This window comes from Populus trichocarpa, chromosome 1 (assembly GCF_000002775.5).
Source record: "Populus trichocarpa isolate Nisqually-1 chromosome 1, P.trichocarpa_v4.1, whole genome shotgun sequence".
Lineage (NCBI taxonomy): Eukaryota > Viridiplantae > Streptophyta > Magnoliopsida > Malpighiales > Salicaceae > Populus > Populus trichocarpa.
Window position 1 is genome coordinate 2,843,771 of NC_037285.2, and position 18,145 is coordinate 2,861,915.

Sequence of the window (18,145 nt, forward strand, 5' to 3'; positions counted from 1 at the left end):
ACGACCGAACACAACCTCTCCCATCTCCGCCGCAGCTCCAGCAGTCGCAGGCGACAGCAGCAAAGACAACTGAAGCCGACGATCAGACCACCTCATTCTCCTCCATCTTCGTCGGCCAGACACAACAGAAGCACTACCGCCGACAGCCCCTTGGTCACACAGCCCACCGCATGAAAACAGAGAAGAAGGGGAAATGAAAAGAAAACACTAAGCTGCAGAAAAAAACCGAACCAGAGAAGCAGATCTGCAAAACAAAAAACAAAAAATTAAAATCGACAGTGTTGTGCGTTTTCTGTTATTGCAGGTAATGGTGTTCCTCACAGCCGGCAGGGAAGGGAAGAGAAGAAGATAGCCGACCAGATCCGTCCATTTCCAGGTGTTGCTTGCGGCGGCGCGTGGGAAGGACGCGCCGCCATTGTTCATACAGGTCCAGGAGGTTTCCCTGCACTGTAAAGGATTTGCGAGGGTCTGTTTTGTAATTTTTAAAGTGTTTGATGTAATTTTTGTTTAGTTGTTGAAATTTTACAATTTGTATTGTGCATGTAAAAAAGAAAAGAAAAGAAAAAAGAAAAAAAACAAAAATATAGGGAAAGTGTATGTGTGTGTTTGTATTTTTTTTTTTATGGATGTTTTTATTTATGATAAAATTGCAAAGAATAAAGTAGAATTTAATATTTTGATTTGCTCACGGTCCAGAATTATTAACTTATACATAAGTTGTATTTCTAATATCCGATGAAAAAAACAATTATTAAAACTTCTTTAAACACATCAAATTCGCGAAGCAGCTTACCTCAGGTAGGGTGCGTTAGGGGTGCTAATACCTTCCCTAACCACAACCAGTCCCTTACCCGCGAATCTCTGACAAGACCAGTACATCCGGTTTCCTAGTAGCCTTCAATCAATTACTAGGTGGTGACTCCAACGAATCAAATCAAAGCAAGCATAATAAAGAAAAAAATCGCCAGCTGATGCCGCACGGATTTTGACGTGCGACAATTAGAGCCAAAATGCATGCTAATACATATATATTTTTTGAAAATTTTCTCTGTTGTATGAAAATATGATGTGATGATTTTTTTATATATATTTTGGAGAGACTAGGCCGTATGCATGAAAACAAAACATTTTTTTGAAAACCGGGTATTTTAATACCGGATTTGTATCTTTACAGTATAAAAATACAAACCGATATTGATCAAAATGCAGTAATAAAATTGCGGAAAATTATAGATCCTTTGAATAATTTTTGAAGAATTTTTATTTTTAATAAAATGTTTTTTTGGGTTGGGCCCAGCAGGCCTAACCGAGTCGCTGGCTTGCCAGTGACCCGGCTGGGAAAACACAAGGCACGCGTGAGGAAACTCATGCGTGCATGGTCAGTTATATATAACATTAGCATTTCACTATTCAAGTGAAGGAAATGAAGAATGCACAGCGACGAGGAGGGAGGGCAAACCTGGTGGCGGAAACGATGTTGAAGAAAAAGCGAACACTCTCAGTGATGCTGGTGGCGGTGGAGAGGAATCCGACGAGGGCTCACGGTGGTTCTGACGGTGGCAGTGGCTGGGAAGCTCGATGACATCAGCTGTTGTCTCTTCCCTTTTTTAGAGGCGTTGCTTCTTCTCCTGGTTTCCTTTGCTTCCTCTGTCGACGCTGTTCTTCCCTCTCTGTGGCAGCTTCGTGGAGATGCTGGTAGTGGCGGCCTGGGGAGTGGCTTGGACGGTGGTCAGCCCTTCTTCTTTTTCTTCTCTGCGTTTTTTCCTTCAGCTCTGTTCTCCTCTGTTTCCGTTTGCTCCTTCTGCTTTTCGCGGTGCTGTTGTCGGCGGGGAAGACAGTGGCAGCCGGTGGTGATGATGAATTTTGCTCTGTTCTTGGTGGTGTTGCTGCGGGTGGGAAGAAGATGGTGAGCTGTCCTCGGTGGCGGGCAGTGTTTTGCTGCTATTTTCTTCGTCTGCGTGGAGGTGCAGGTTCCTGTTTTTTTTCAATGGTGGCGCGGCGTGTGGCTGTGGTCGTTCTTCCTCTTCTCTGCTGCTTCTGCGTTACTTCTTCCAAGCGGTGGTGCTGCTGTTGTTGGCAGTGTTGATGGTGGCGGAATGGCAGTGGTTACAGGAGTGAGGCACGGTTCTTCTTCTTCTCCTTGCAGAGGCGCAAGTTGCTGCCTTTTCTCCAGTGGTGTGTTTGTATTTTCCTCCCTCTGTTTCAGTTTCAAAAGAGCCCTCTCTCGTCCAAAAAAAAATCCCCCCTGCTGCTGGTGTTGAGACAATATTTATAGGCTAGAGGGGAGCGGGCTGCTGTTGCGCGTGGGGAGCAGGGCAGCGCCGAGGTTGGTTGGGCAGTGGGCGCGGCTGGTAAGGCGCGACTCCCCTGGTTTCTCGTCATCCAAGGGCGTGGGGCTTCGGGTCTTGATAGAGCACGCGGGGCGCCAGAATTAATGAAGAATGAAGAATGCCTACCTTCCCCTGCTGCATGTCCAGGGGAAGGAGAAAGAAGAACAGTGTCGTTCAAAACGACACTGTTCTGTTATGCTCAAAACAGTGGGCCTCTTTTTTTTTTTTTTACATATATATATATATATATATATATATATATATATATATATATATATTGCTTTTACTTATTTTATTTGTAGGGATACCCAAAAATGGGTTACAACAGACTTGTTGACATTGTTGTGCTAACAATCTTCATTTCTGTGTAGTCGAGATGTATGCTTGATTTCAACCAAACCATTCGAAGGATGCACTCTAATCCCTCGTTTTGTATCATACCAATTACATTTAAACATAAATAACTTGCACTTACTCCCCAAGTATTTTAGCCGAACAACTTTTTTAAGCATTCTATAATAATCACGTTCATTATCATCATAGCAACTTCCTTTCACACAAACTCCACTATTCATTGTCTTTTTAAAACGGTCATAACGTTGAGTATGAAATTTAAAACCATTCACATAATACTCATTATAACATTTCACTGAAGTTGAAGGGCCCATAGCAAGTCCAAAGAGCTGATTTTCAATTCCGTTAGATTGGTATTCCACCTAGCATAATAGTTAACTCCATAAGAAATAATGATTTAAAAGAGATTATTAATATTTTTAAAGTAACTAATTGACATAAAATATAAATTAATTTTATTAAAATACTTACATTATTTTTTAACCAATTTGGAAAGATCGCTTCGCATAATTTTTCAATTTCACCATCACTCGCATGTGGTTGTTGTGACTTTAGCTCTTGACGACATTGCCTAAAATTTTAAAATGTTAAAGTTAATAATAAATTATTATAAATTTAGTACAAAATAATATTTCATACTTACTCTAAATAAGGCTTCAGTTCTTGACAATTGAATATCACATAGTTATGCGCAATTTGCATTTCAGCATGTGACAACTGCCTTCTATAAAATCTTTTGGATAATTTTTTCCCTGGATAGGAAAAAATAGAGAGACATCCATCTACACTTTCAAGGCCACCATCATCATTCTGTGGAACTCGATTCCAAATTGTTTGCACGTCATCACCAAAATAATGAGATGCAAAATTGGTAATTTCATCAATCAGGTATGTTTCACATATGGAACCCTCAACTTTAGCTTTATTGGTCACTTTCTTCTTCAAATAAAACATATACCTATATCATTTCTGTCAATTAGTTTATTTTTAAAAAATAAGAAGTTAATAAAATTAACATAGTATGAAAACATACCGTTCAAATGGATACATCCATCGATATTGAACTGGTCCACCAACTTTTGCCTCGTAAGGTAGCTGTATCGTCAAGTGTTCCATGGAGTCAAAGAAGGATGGAGGAAAAATCCTTTCAAGTTTGCAAATTATTTCAATTATATTCATCTGCATTAACTCCATGTACTGGGCATTTAAATTTGTTGAACAAATATCTCGAAAAAATACGGACAGTTCAGTTAATGCCTCCCACAGTGGCCTAGGTAAGTAAGGTCGGAAAGCGGTTGGAAGAAGTCTTTGAATGAAGACATGACAATCATGGCTCTTCATGGCTCTTCATCCCCGAAACCTTACATTGTGCCTCTTTCACACATCGTGAAATGCTTGAAGCATAACCATCAGAAAATGATAATTCCTTCATCCATGACAAAACTTCTTGTTGTTGTTTCTTGTGTAGACAATAAGTGCCTTTAAGTTTGTAAACCCGACCACTCATATCTTGTTGCAAATATAAATTTGGCTTCTGACAATACAATTGAATATTCATCCATGACAAAACTTCTTCTTGTTGTTTCTTGTGTAGACAATAAGTGCCTTTAAGTTTGTAAACCCGACCACTCATATCTTGTTGCAAATATAAATTTGGCTTCTGACAATACAATTGAATATCCAACCTAGCCTTTAAATTGTCCTTGCTTCTATTAGGACAATCCATTACTGTATAAAAAATATTGTCAAAGACATTTTTCTCAATATGCATGACATCAAGATTATGACGAATCAAATTTGTATGCCAATATAGAAGCTCCTAGAAAATGCTCTTCTTCACCCAATTGTGTTTAACACCAAAGCCAGGAATTTTATCATTATATGATGAACCTCTATTATGTCCCTCAGTATACTTGGACACTTCGTTTAACATTTCCAAACCAGATGGACAAGGTAAAGGAGGGAGCCTTTCAATTACTCCTTTCAAAAACTTATCAGACTGACATCTATATGGGTGGTTCATGGGTAGGAATCGTCGATGACAATCAAAAAATGTAGTTTTCCCTCCATTTTTTAATCTAAAAGCCTTGCTATGCTCCATACAATAAGGACAAGACAGATTTCCATGAGTACTCCACCCTGATAACATGCCATATGCTGGAAAGTCACTAATGGTCCACATCAAAGCTGCCCTTAATTGAAAATTTTCCTTTCTGTATACATTATATGTTTCAACACCAACAGACCACAAATTCTTTAACTCATCAATCAAAGGTCTTAGGAAAACATCAAGCTTTTTACCCGGATTCTTTGGCCCAGGAATCATCATTGTCAAAAACATGAATAGTCTAGTCATGCACTTCCACGGAGGCAAATTATAAACAGTCACAATTATTAGCCAACAAGAGTATGTATTTGAAGACATGTCAAATGGACAAAACCCATCAGTGCACAACCCTAATCGAATATTTCTTAGATCTGATGCAAAACTTAAGTGGACACGATTAAACTCCTTCCATGCCTCCCCATCAAATGGGTGCACCATAACCCCATTATCTGACTTATGAAAATGATGCCATGTCATATCTTTGGCATGATATGGAGACATGAACAGTCTCTGAAGCCTTGGTGTCAAGGGAAAGTATCGGAGTTGCTTCTCTGCCTTATTGGAACCTTTACTAGTTGGATTTCTAGGTTTGTATCGTGAACTTCCACAAAAATCACAATTTATTTTCATAGCATCTACTCCATAGTATAGCATACAGTAATTAGGACACACATCATATTTCTCATAACCAAGTCCAAGTGGCTGCATAAATTTCTTGGCATCATAAAAATTGGATACCAAATTTTAATCATTAGGCATGCAACTTTTTGTAAAATCAATAAACTTGTTGAAGGCAGTCTGAGTCAAATTTAAAGTTGACTTCATATTAAGCAATTGTACACAAGCAGATAATTTGGATTGCTTGGTACACCCATCCCACAAAGGCTCCTCCGCAGCTTTCAAAAGCTGAAAAAATTTAGTTGCCTCCGGATTTGGAAGTTCCTCTGCTACCACAGGACTAGACACATTATCATTATAGTATGCATCACCAACCCCCATTGCATCCATGACCAGATTCCTATATGGATTTTCTAGACAAACATCATTCACAACATGACTAATTCCAACCGATGAAGGTCCAACCAATATTGGTTGTACGACATAAGGCTCCCCATGTACAGTCCAATTTTCATAACAAGGTAAAAAACCTTTTGTCAATAAATGCTTACAAACATCATCTTCCTTTAAAAACTTTTGATTTTTGCACCTCACACAAGGACATCTAATTTTCCCCCCAGATATATTTTTATCAATTGAAAAGGTAAAATTGATAAATCTTCTAACACCTGTAATGTATTTAGGACGAAGACGACCATCCATAAGACGACGATACATCCACGATCGATCATCCATGTTAATCTAATTAACATGATAACACCAATAAGTATTTTTATAAATAAGCATACTTCTTTAACTACTAGTACTTAAACAATCATTTAAAATAAAATATGTACCACATAGCTATATGTAATTGGTATTTTATAAACATTTTCTTTTAGGGTAAGCTAGAAGATGGACAAGAAATTGCTATGAAGAGGCTCTGAAGGAGTTCTAGACAAGGATTAAATGAGTTCAAAAATTTATTTGAAATATAAGAATTCTAATAGGTTATTAATTGAATCAAAATTTAAACAATATTGTTATTTATCCATTTCCTTTTTAATTATTGGAGTAAACTATTAATTTTATTTAATTTCAGAATTTTTTAATATATAAACACTATAATATTATATTTTAATTAGAGAAATATGATTTTAACATGGTGATTTTACTTAATGGCTTGTTTTGTGGGTAAAAAAATGCAGTATTTATTTGAAATATTTTAAGCATTTAAATTGAATTCAATTACATGATTCAAAAATTTATTTGAAATATAAGAATTCTAATAGGTTATTAATTGAATCAAAAATTAAACAATATTGTTATTTATCCATTTCCTTTTTAATTATTTGAGTAAACTATTAATTTTATTTAATTTCAGAATTTTTTAATATATAAACACTATAATATTATATTTTAATTAGAGAAATATGATTTTAACATGGTGATTTTACTTAATGGCTTGTTTTGTGGGTAAAAAAATGCAGTATTTATTTGAAATATTTTAAGCATTTAAATTGAATTCAATTACATGATTCAAAAATTTATTTGAAATATAAAAATTCTAATAGGTTATTAATTGAATCCAAAATTAAACAATATTGTTATTTATCCATTTCCTTTTTAATTATTGGAGTAAACTATTAATTTTATTTAATTTCAGAATTTTTTAATATATAAACACTATAATATTATATTTTAATTAGAGAAATATGATTTTAACATGGTGATTTTACTTAATGGCTTGTTTTGTGGGTAAAAAAATGCAGTATTTATTTGAAATATTTTAAGCATTTAAATTGAATTCAATTACATGATTCAAAAATTTATTTGAAATATAAAAATTCTAATAGGTTATTAATTGAATCCAAAATTAAACAATATTGTTATTTATCCATTTCCTTTTTAATTATTGGAGTAAACTATTAATTTTATTTAATTTCAGAATTTTTTAATATATAAACACTATAATATTATATTTTAATTAGAGAAATATGATTTTAACATGGTGATTTTACTTAATGGCTTGTTTTGTGGGTAAAAAAATGCAGTATTTATTTGAAATATTTTAAGCATTTAAATTGAATTCAATTACATGATTCAAAAATTTATTTGAAATATAAAAATTCTAATAGGTTATTAATTGAATCCAAAATTAAACAATATTGTTATTTATCCATTTCCTTTTTAATTATTGGAGTAAACTATTAATTTTATTTAATTTCAGAATTTTTTAATATATAAACACTATAATATTATATTTTAATTAGAGAAATATGATTTTAACATGGTGATTTTACTTAATGGCTTGTTTTGTGGGTAAAAAAATGCAGTATTTATTTGAAATATTTTAAGCATTTAAATTGAATTCAATTACATGATTCAAAAATTTATTTGAAATATAAAAATTCTAATAGGTTATTAATTGAATCCAAAATTAAACAATATTGTTATTTATCCATTTCCTTTTTAATTATTGGAGTAAACTATTAATTTTATTTAATTTCAGAATTTTTTAATATATAAACACTATAATATTATATTTTAATTAGAGAAATATGATTTTAACATGGTGATTTTACTTAATGGCTTGTTTTGTGGGTAAAAAAATGCAGTATTTATTTGAAATATTTTAAGCATTTAAATTGAATTCAATTACATGATTCAAAAATTTATTTGAAATATAAAAATTCTAATAGGTTATTAATTGAATCCAAAATTAAACAATATTGTTATTTATCCATTTCCTTTTTAATTATTGGAGTAAACTATTAATTTTATTTAATTTCAGAATTTTTTAATATATAAACACTATAATATTATATTTTAATTAGAGAAATATGATTTTAACATGGTGATTTTACTTAATGGCTTGTTTTGTGGGTAAAAAAATGCAGTATTTATTTGAAATATTTTAAGCATTTAAATTGAATTCAATTACATGATTCAAAAATTTATTTGAAATATAAAAATTCTAATAGGTTATTAATTGAATCCAAAATTAAACAATATTGTTATTTATCCATTTCCTTTTTAATTATTGGAGTAAACTATTAATTTTATTTAATTTCAGAATTTTTTAATATATAAACACTATAATATTATATTTTAATTAGAGAAATATGATTTTAACATGGTGATTTTACTTAATGGCTTGTTTTGTGGGTAAAAAAATGCAGTATTTATTTGAAATATTTTAAGCATTTAAATTGAATTCAATTACATGATTCAAAAATTTATTTGAAATATAAGAATTCTAATAGGTTATTAATTGAATCCAAATTTAAACAATGTTGTTATATATCCATTTCCTTTTTAATTATTGGAGTAAACTATTAATTTAATTTAATTTAATTTAATTTCAGAATTTTTTAATATATAAACACTATAATATTATATTTTAATTAGAGAAATATGATTTTAACATGGTGATTTTACTTAATGGCTTGTTTTGTGGGTAAAAAAATGCAATATTTATTTGAAATATTTTAAGCATTTAAATTGAATTCAATTACATGATTCAAAAATTTATTTGAAATATATGAATTATAATATGTTATTAATTGAATCCAAATTTAAACAATATTGTTATTTATCCATTTCCTTTTTAATTATTGGAGTAAACTATTAATTTAATTTAATTTAATTTAATTTAATTTCGGATTTTTTAACATATAAACACTATAATATTATATTTTAATTACAATGGTTTTGCCGCTAAAAAATACAGTATAAGTTTCATAAAGCATTAATTATTATTTTTTGGACAACCCATTAATCGACCTTAAAAATAATTAAAGTTGGTTTAAACATGAAAGGGCTTTTTTTGAACTACCCACCCAAAGTTCTAAACTGCCTTGTCATTGATTTATATTGTCTAACCAAATAATCAAAATGGGATTTGGGCCTCTAAATGCCTTCATGGTTTTGAAATTAAATAAAAAAGACCGAGGCTTATTCTTATTCTTCTTAAGAGGAAAATTACCAAAAACATGAACTTCAGGAAGCAATATGTAAAAGCAGAAATAAAAAGGACAGTACTATGCCCAGAAAAGTTAATTGAATATAATCCCAGCATCATGTTCACATAAACCTCCAAAACTAGGATCTACAAGGAAAATAAATTTAAATATGAATAATCTTATCTCAATGAAAAGCAGAGTTCCAATTAATTGAAAAGATTACAATAGGCATGCCCAGCAGACAAATTAAGCATAATCTAATTAAGCAACCATCAAAAAATGGAGCAAAATAGACTTACCTAAGCCCCAATAATCAATGGCCCAAGGTGGAGATTTCCTTGTTGCAACCCAATCAGACTTAGCCAACTCTATTGATTTATATTGTGATCCAATAAGCCATTCATATTGTTGGAAAAATAAAAAATATAAACAGTATGTTAAACCCATCGAGCTATATCAATTGCTAGTTTTTAAAACAAATCTAAGTTAAACTATGAAAAACAAAAAGAATATCCAAGTTAAAGTATTGTTTCGTTTTTATATTTTCATGGCAATTGTCTTCTCATAACAATTTTTTTCTTCTAAGATCTAACATAAAAATTTTCAATCTTGAACAAGATTACAAAGTTATTTTGAAATTTCAAAATAACTAACATTTAATTTATAACAAGGAACCATGAACAGACCTCACCCACTTAGCAACACTATGAAAGATACGAGAATAAATTTCATCTCAGCATATATGGTTTAGTATTGTTAAAGACCACATCATTTCTTGCTAACCAAATAGACCCCAAATTAGCATCTCACCACACTGCAAGACCTCCACTCCTAAAAGAGCACATCAATAAACCATAGAACTACCCAAGAAACACCCACCAACACATAATGTTAGAATTTATTTTTTTTTTAAAAAAAACATGGTTAAAAGAGCATATTTCAGAACAGATTTGAAGTGAGTTTCATATGAAAATTAATTTTCAACATAAATCCTTTAATATGAAATATTATATCTTATGGTTTTCAAAAACATAATGACTAACTTATAAAATCATAAAAAATGCATAGACTAAATTATAATTTACTCTAATTATTATCTCTTAAAACCTATAACTTAATAGGAATCTATATGGTTAGGACATAATTTTTCTACAAAATCGAGCCTTTGCATAAAATGAAATTCCAATGAGATGCTTTTAGTTCAAAGAGCAGAACAACAAGGTACAAAAAGCATAGCATAAATAACTTAGCTATAAATAAACCTAGCTAACCAAAAGTCAGATCAATAGAAAATCAGTATAGGACCAAGAATTCACAACAAGGAACTACTGACTTCCCAGCAACAATCAAAATAAATTTGTAGTTAATTGATATATTATTTTGTCATCTCCAGGTTTCATTTTGGTCTCATAATTTCCATCTAAAAAGAAACTTAATATCAGATTTAATGAAAGAAAATCATTCAATTAATTTTTTTATATACAAACTAGAATTGAATAAGGAAAGGAAAAAAACAGTCCTATGCCCTGAAAAGTTAATTGAATATAACCAATATACAAACTGGAATTGAATAAGGAAATTAAAAAAAAATAGTCCTATGCCCTAAAAATTTAAATATGCATATTTAAATTTTGATACAAGAGAATCAATACACACCACTTAATCCCGTCTTTGGTAGCTATTGCAATATCTGAATTTTGTTTGCTGAAAACAGGAACTCCATCAACCCTCCTGCTCCCATAGCTATGTGGAATAGTCTTGAGAAGTTGGTGTGCTGCCTTGACCTATGAGAGCATAAATCAGATAAACAGAATTATGAATCTATCACAATAAATACAACTTTGTGAATACAATATGGTCTGAACAAATGGTACCTGCTTTTAATTTGGAACAAACTGAAATAGTTGAGGTTTCTCCTGCATAACACAGCAAAATAAAAGGTGGATTATTCCAGAAAATGATATGATATTAGAAATATGAATAGCATCGCAAAATTGAATTTTGTCAAGGAAAATAAGTGCGTATAAGTTTTGCAACTAAAACTAATAATTGCATATTTTGAAAAAATATCTACACGAATCAGCAACCACCACATCCTAGTAAGTTGGATTGGCTGTGACTAAAAGGCAGCACTAAAACTTTGCAAGCATGCTCAATCAAATCACAGCAAGAAAAAAAGAAACACTTGGACTGCTACAGAAGAAGAAAATGCATCACAGGTTAACCAGTTGCTAGACTCTCTAGATTTTAACAGCATCCATACGCTGCTGTAACAGTTAAAAATTATAGAAGTAGAGCATTACAAGGTAAAAAGTTGAAGCAACAGGGTAGCAAGTTATAACAGCATGAAACATCTCAGTGAAAGTGAAGAAATTGAACTGATGCATAATTTCCATCGATCACTCTCTTCCAGACACATGAATTACCAGCATTAGTCCAGTAGCCTAAAGTCATTCAATTTATGAACCGTAACCCTAAAAATTAAATTGGGGGTTTTGATAAATTTTCAATTAAACATGCATAATTAGGTTATAGATCATGGTAAAAACATTTCATAAACCCTTATATTATCGAATTAATAGCCTAAAACCAATATTCAAAGTATCGAAAAAAAAAATGTTACCTGTGTTCTTGAGTTACAGGTGATCGAGATGGATCTACAGGACAGAAAAAAACCTGAGATTGGGAAAGTTAGGTGAAAATTTTTTAGTGTAAGTTAAATTGCAACAAAGAAAAACAAAAACCCTAAATTAATTACCTGAACTATTGAAGAAAAGCGTGAAAAACCCAACCCGTTTACAAGGAGAAGGGGTAAATCAGCATGTTCGATGGTGATAATGATGGGTCTGGTTCGATGTTGCCATGGGTCTGTGTTTTTGGTGGTTTACAAAGAAAGATTGAAACTGTTCAGATGAAGGAGAAGAAGATGAAGAAAAAAAATTAGGGGTGCTGAAGACGCGAAGAAGATGAAATGTTTGGGATAAAGGAAAATCAAATCGATGAAGAGAGGGTGATTTTTCTACAGTTATGGATCGATGTTATTAGGGACGAAGGAGACTGGAAGAGTGGAAGATCATTAATTTTCATCTGTTGGTTTTGTTAATTGGTCTCTGTTTGCATTTCGGTGTGGGGGGGGAGAGTACTGGTGTAGATTTACCAAAGCCAGCGAAAAATAAACGGTTGAGATTTTATTCTAGTAAGTGTAATCAACGATGTTCGTAATTTTGGTTTTATATTAAAATTTAAATAATTATTTTTTCAATTAGCAACGGAAAATCCGTTGCTAAATTCAACGTAAAGTTTGTAACGGATTTTCCGTTGCTAATATTAAAAAAATAATATATGTTTAATCTGTTGCAAATCTGTTACTGAATTTAGCAACGGAATTATCCGTTGCTAAATTCAGATGCTAATAGCCCCTGTTTTTAGTAGTGTTAAATTGCAAAAAGTGAAGATAGGTTATAGTTCCCCTAATTATCTGGAATTATGTGGTGTTTATTGTGTATGTATGTGAGAGGGAATCTAGCAAGCGAGGGAGATGAATTAGAGGTGTTTGTGTGCTCCCCTCATTCTCCAAGCAAGATATTGTTCAACCAAATTTAAAGCCTCGCACGGGATGAGTTGGGTGGCTGGTCAACACTCCTTCAGCGACACCGTTTCCTCTTAACAGCCTTCGCTCTCTTGGCTTTCTTATGCACAATCTATCTCTACTTCGCTGTTACCCTAGGGGCCACTGAATCATGTTCTGGACTGACAGGTACCAAAAAGACATTATGTCGTTTGGAGCTGGCAAAGGATTCTGTAGGCAATGGAAAACTCAAATTTTTCTAGCACGGATGACACAGTCAATCGGTTCTTGGTAGTGTTTTCTCTGCCTCATGCTTGAGCTCCTTGGTGACTTTGTATACATGATGTACCAGAATTTGTCTTTAAAATGTTTAATCACATCCACTGATAATTCTTCATTGTTTTTATAACAATTGCACAGGTGATTTCTTTTATGGCTAAATTATGTTTTCCCATTTTCTAGATATAGTTTATCTGTGCTGTAACTTTTTTGATGAATGAAATCATTATTCAATGAACGAGAAGCAGGATCGACCTGCTACAAAGCTATACAAAAAGAAAGCCACCTATTCAGACTAGTTCCCAGTTATAACAGATAGCAAACAAGTCTGTTTTCTTGATAAATAGCTGCTTGACAAATTGCAGTTTTCCACCATTTGTGTTTGACAGTGAAAAGAACAGCTTGAGAAATGCTGTTAACATGGGAATTTCAGAGTTATGACATCCAGAGTTTCTTTGCTTACAGATAAAGAATAGGAAGACCTTTCCTGCTGGTTCTTTGCTCAATCAATTTCCCAATCCCGGGCTGCCAATTGCATGTTAATTTAGCACCTGTGCTTTCTTCTAACCAATTCACAAAATAGCTTCTTATTTCATTTTCTTGGTTACATAGCACAAAGCCGATCAATAGGCCTCTTTTAATTTGCCTATCTTCATAGAATATCCGCTCTGTAGTTAATTGATGCTCAAACAACTGAAGACATAAGTTAGAAAACAACAACTGATCTTCAGTTATGTGGATTAATTTCAAAATAAGGTTGTTTTAAGAATTTTTTTTGAAATAATATTATTTCATTTTAAAAAAAAATTAAATAGAGTTTTATCCAAATTAATTAGATTATAGATTGACTTATTAGGATGTTCCACCCAATTTAATTTTAAAACTCAATCCAATAACAATTTAGACCGACAATTTGTCTTCTTGATTTAGCAAAATCATCATTTGTCACAGAAAACCGCTCCCTCTATTTCAAAGATATTGTTCACCTTTCATTTTGGATTATGTCCTAAAATTATAATCCATGATTAACACTACTAAAAAATGTAGTAATTAGCAACGGACTATTCCGTTGCAAATAATACTAAAATCCGTTGCTAAAATAATTTAGCAACGGAATCAGCAACGGCAAAAATTGGATGCAGATTTGTCGTTGCTGATTTTTCAGCAACGGATAAATCCGTTGCTGATTTCACAGCAACGGAAAATCCGTTGCTTAGAATTAGCAACGGATAATCCGTTGCAAAACTAGCAACGGATTCTCCGTTGCTCATATTCACAATCACCAACGAATTCTCCGGATAAAAGGGCTGGATTACCGGATGACAGCAATAATGACATGCTCGGCGCCACAGGCTAGGAATGCCAGTGGTAGCTGTACAGCAATAACTCAACGCATCTAACTTAATTTATTTGTCAAAAACTGAAGACTCAAGGACGATCGATCAATGTATTTGTGCAGGCAGTACAATTGACGCATTCTTCTTCTATCTGCAACATTTTTCAAAATTATTTCTTCGAGCTCCAAAATCTCAAACCCCATCTGCTAGAGCTAACATGCAAGCACATCCACAGGTTACCAGCAAAAAGGAAGTTCGAGTTATATTGTGGGATAAAAGGAAAGGAAACTGGCAAAGTAGATGTGAGACTTTAAGGAAGGAGCAGCTTGAAAGGAAATAAATTATGGGATGGGAAGTAGCATGAACAAAGAGAGCACAGAAAATGGGAGCGAACCCTTCTCCTTGTCAATTCTTCTTACCTTCTCTGATCAACAAAGCCAGATGCTAAGATGCCTCCTTTCCATCTCCATACATCTTCTACAGACCTACCCTCGATCCTTCCTGTTATAACAGCTTGATGCTCTCTCTCTCTCTCTCTCTCTCTCTCTCTCTCTCTCTCTCTCATGAATGATAGAGCTGCTCAACAGAGATGGAGTAAATAACAAAGAAAACAACGCATGAAACGTCAAAGAGGCATAGTTAGTTCCATTTATTTTTATATTAAAATTTAAATAATTATTTTTTTAATTAGCAACGGATTTTCCGTTGCTAAATTTAATGTAAAGTTTGCAATGAATTTTCTGTTGCTAAAATCCGTTGCTGATATTAAAAAAATAATATATGTGTAATCCGTTGCAAATCTGTTACTGAATTTAGCAACGGAATTATTCAGATGCTAATAGCCCCTGTTTTTAGTAGTGTAAAAAAATTAAACAATTAATTACTTGATTTTACTATTATACCTCTAATTATAATTTATTTTAATTCTTCCACTCAAGATTCTCTCTTATTTACTTTCAAATGATGAATAAAATAATTTGAAATAAGATACGTAAATAATTGCTGAAAAGTTAAATGAAATAATATCTTTGAAACAGATGGAGTAACAATTTTTCTTGATTTGGCGGCTCATCTATTTGCTGGCAGGGATTGAACAATACATGCAATTTGTTTTTTAATCCCTCCCTGATTGGATATTAGGTAGGCAATTAAGAGTCTTAATCCTTAAGGACTCCTTGATTATATAAAGAGGTTGTAATTATAAACCGAATTAATTTAAGACACTGAAAGTAGCATTCCATTAGAACAATCCTTCTCGCGGCAGGAAACCTAGGAATGATCTCTTTTTTTAATTTTGAGATGGAAAACCAGAAGAAACAAGGATTCCATACACTCCTAATCAACTTCGGACCACGCCTTCTGATCTTGGCTATAGATTGACAACCTAAGCCATTGAAATAGCTCAACTTGCATTAGATCTTCAAATCACAACAGCGTCAACGATGAAGAGCAGCAAACCAGTACATCTGCGCGAAGTCTGGGCAGACAACCTCGTATATGAGTTTTTTCTAATCAAGGAAGCGATCTCTCGCTTCCCCTTGGTTGCTTTGGACACAGAATTCCCTGGTACTATCTTTCAATTAAATCGTGACAAGAGTTCGCTGTCTCATGCCACTCCCTATGAAAACTACTGTCTCATGAAGTGGAATGTTGATCTCTTGAAAATAATTCAACTTGGGATGACTCTTTCTGATTCACATGGAAATCTTCCAAGTTTCGGAACAGAATTCCACTATGCGTGGCAGTTTAATTTCCGGGATTTCAATATCAAGCACGATCATCACAATGAAGAGTCTATTGGGTTACTTGAACGCCAAGGTATTGATTTGAAGAAGAACAGAGAGAAGGGTATTGATTCCTCAGATTTTGGAAGGCTGATTTTGAGTTCTGGACTTGTTTCCAATAATTCTTCAATAACTTGGATTACTTTTCATGGCGCTTATGATTTTGGATTCTTGATCAAGATTTTAACTAAACGAGAGTTGCCAAGTGATATGCGGTCTTTTTTGGGGATGATGAGGTTTTTCTTTGGGGTTCGAGTTTATGATACAAAATTCATGATGGGATGCATTAGTGGCTTGCACGGTGGATTGGAGAGGGTGGCTATGTTACTTGGTGTTGAACGAATAACGGGAAGAAGGCACCAGGCAGGATCTGATAGCTTGTTAACTCTTCAAACATTCGTGAGATTTAAGGAGTCGTGTGCTAAAATTGATCTCGAGAAATTGAATGGCTATGAGGGAATGATGTTTGGACTGTGTGAAGGCTGGTTAGGGTTCACTTACGCACCTGATACATTCATGGGCAGTACTCTAGTTTAAAGGAATATCAATGGAGTTGTACTCTCAGGTCTATCAAATATTTTCAGTGTCATCTCTTTTTTTTTCGCTTAAACTTTTTAATCCAAGTTCCTCGATTTTATGCTTATATTTTTTTCCCTTGATTAGCTATATATTCTGATTTGTTTTGCATTAATTCAAGTTTGCCTTAAAGCCGGATCTCGCATTGATTTGTCAGAAAGAGTGATGAGAGCCTATAACAGCAATAGTCCTAGCAACTAGCTAGGGACTTGAGCTACAATAACTTTGCTTAGATATACCTACAGGCAGAAAAATGTATAATTAATTGTTATAACGTAGATGTTCATACTGCATCGATTATCACCAGCAGTAGAGGTGATATGAAATTGATCAAATAAGCAGGCGCAACAAATCTCAAAAGTCTTAACATACAGTATGGAAATTATAACTCAGGAAGACGATCGATAAATAGAAAAGAGATGCTCATGTACTTTTTTTCCTGATAAACCAGAACAATCTTTGCAGAAATTATTATTATTATTATTATTATTATTCAGAAGTATTATTTCAAGAGCTAAAAGCGAAGCTGCTGTACAGCCAAACAGCAACATAAAGTCTTTTCTTAAACAGTAACTTTACCTACGCACCCAAGGTAAGGGTTGCCCTCGTAACCTTTCCCGCAAGAACATTCGTAGGCTAAAGTCAAAGAGTGCTCAAGAAGGGAATATTTGCAACTCATGGTCTTGGGGTCATATTTCCAAAGCTTGTAATCCATCACCCAAGCCAGCACCACCGGAACATATTCCCGATCATGAAACACTTGCGGATTGTTTATATTGGAGAACGCAACCCATTCTTGGTCTGCTAGGAAAGTAAGCTTGCATCCACTGCTGTCTTGACTCTCGTTTTTAGTTTCTAGACTTGGATTAAAAACCTGCATCCTATAAGGAGCTCTGGCTACGCAGCAGCGCTTACCAGAACAGAGACTATTAATTTCTTGCCCAAAAATAATGGTTGTATGATTATAGTAGGGAACGCATGTTGAGTCGCATCCACTGACTTGGGGCCCAATCTCTGTCAATAGAGCACGGATGTTGCAGCCGACTGCAATGAACAGATTACCGAAGGAGAAAAAGAAAGGACTTCCCTCCAAGTTCACAGGTGGACCGGATTGCCTACCGGAACAATTGGAGGACATAATTGGACCTTTGACAACGGCAGCACCATCTCCAATATTCAGAACGTCCATATTGGTTTTTCTTATGAAAACCCTAGGAGGGCTGGCTGCTTCGTCACAAACAATCTCAA

The 18,145-nt window shown here is 33.4% G+C and overlaps 4 protein-coding genes across 10 annotated transcripts in view; 2 read left to right on the forward strand and 2 right to left on the reverse strand.

The window, feature by feature from the left end:
- The window catches only part of LOC112326133 (wall-associated receptor kinase-like 22), a 129,057-nt gene that overhangs the window by 67,631 nt on the left and 43,281 nt on the right, over positions 1-18,145 (reverse strand). The gene's annotated exons all lie outside the window — the stretch shown is intronic.
- Positions 1-18,145, reverse strand: part of LOC7476788 (wall-associated receptor kinase-like 22) — a 151,579-nt gene that overhangs the window by 33,786 nt on the left and 99,648 nt on the right. The window lies entirely within an intron of this gene.
- Positions 12,194-13,261, forward strand: LOC127905423 (uncharacterized). Its single transcript, XM_052453594.1, has 2 exons — positions 12,194-12,219; positions 12,959-13,261. Exons 1-2 carry the CDS (start codon positions 12,194-12,196, stop codon positions 13,182-13,184), a joined length of 252 nt encoding a protein of 83 aa, XP_052309554.1. The 3' UTR covers positions 13,185-13,261.
- The window catches only part of LOC112324893 (probable CCR4-associated factor 1 homolog 11), a 41,003-nt gene continuing 38,633 nt past the window's right edge, over positions 15,776-18,145 (forward strand). The window contains exon 1 of the mRNA XM_052455342.1: positions 15,776-16,844. Coding sequence (XP_052311302.1) covers positions 15,980-16,844 — 865 coding nt within the window. The 5' untranslated portion in view covers positions 15,776-15,979. The remainder of the gene's footprint in view (positions 16,845-18,145) is intronic.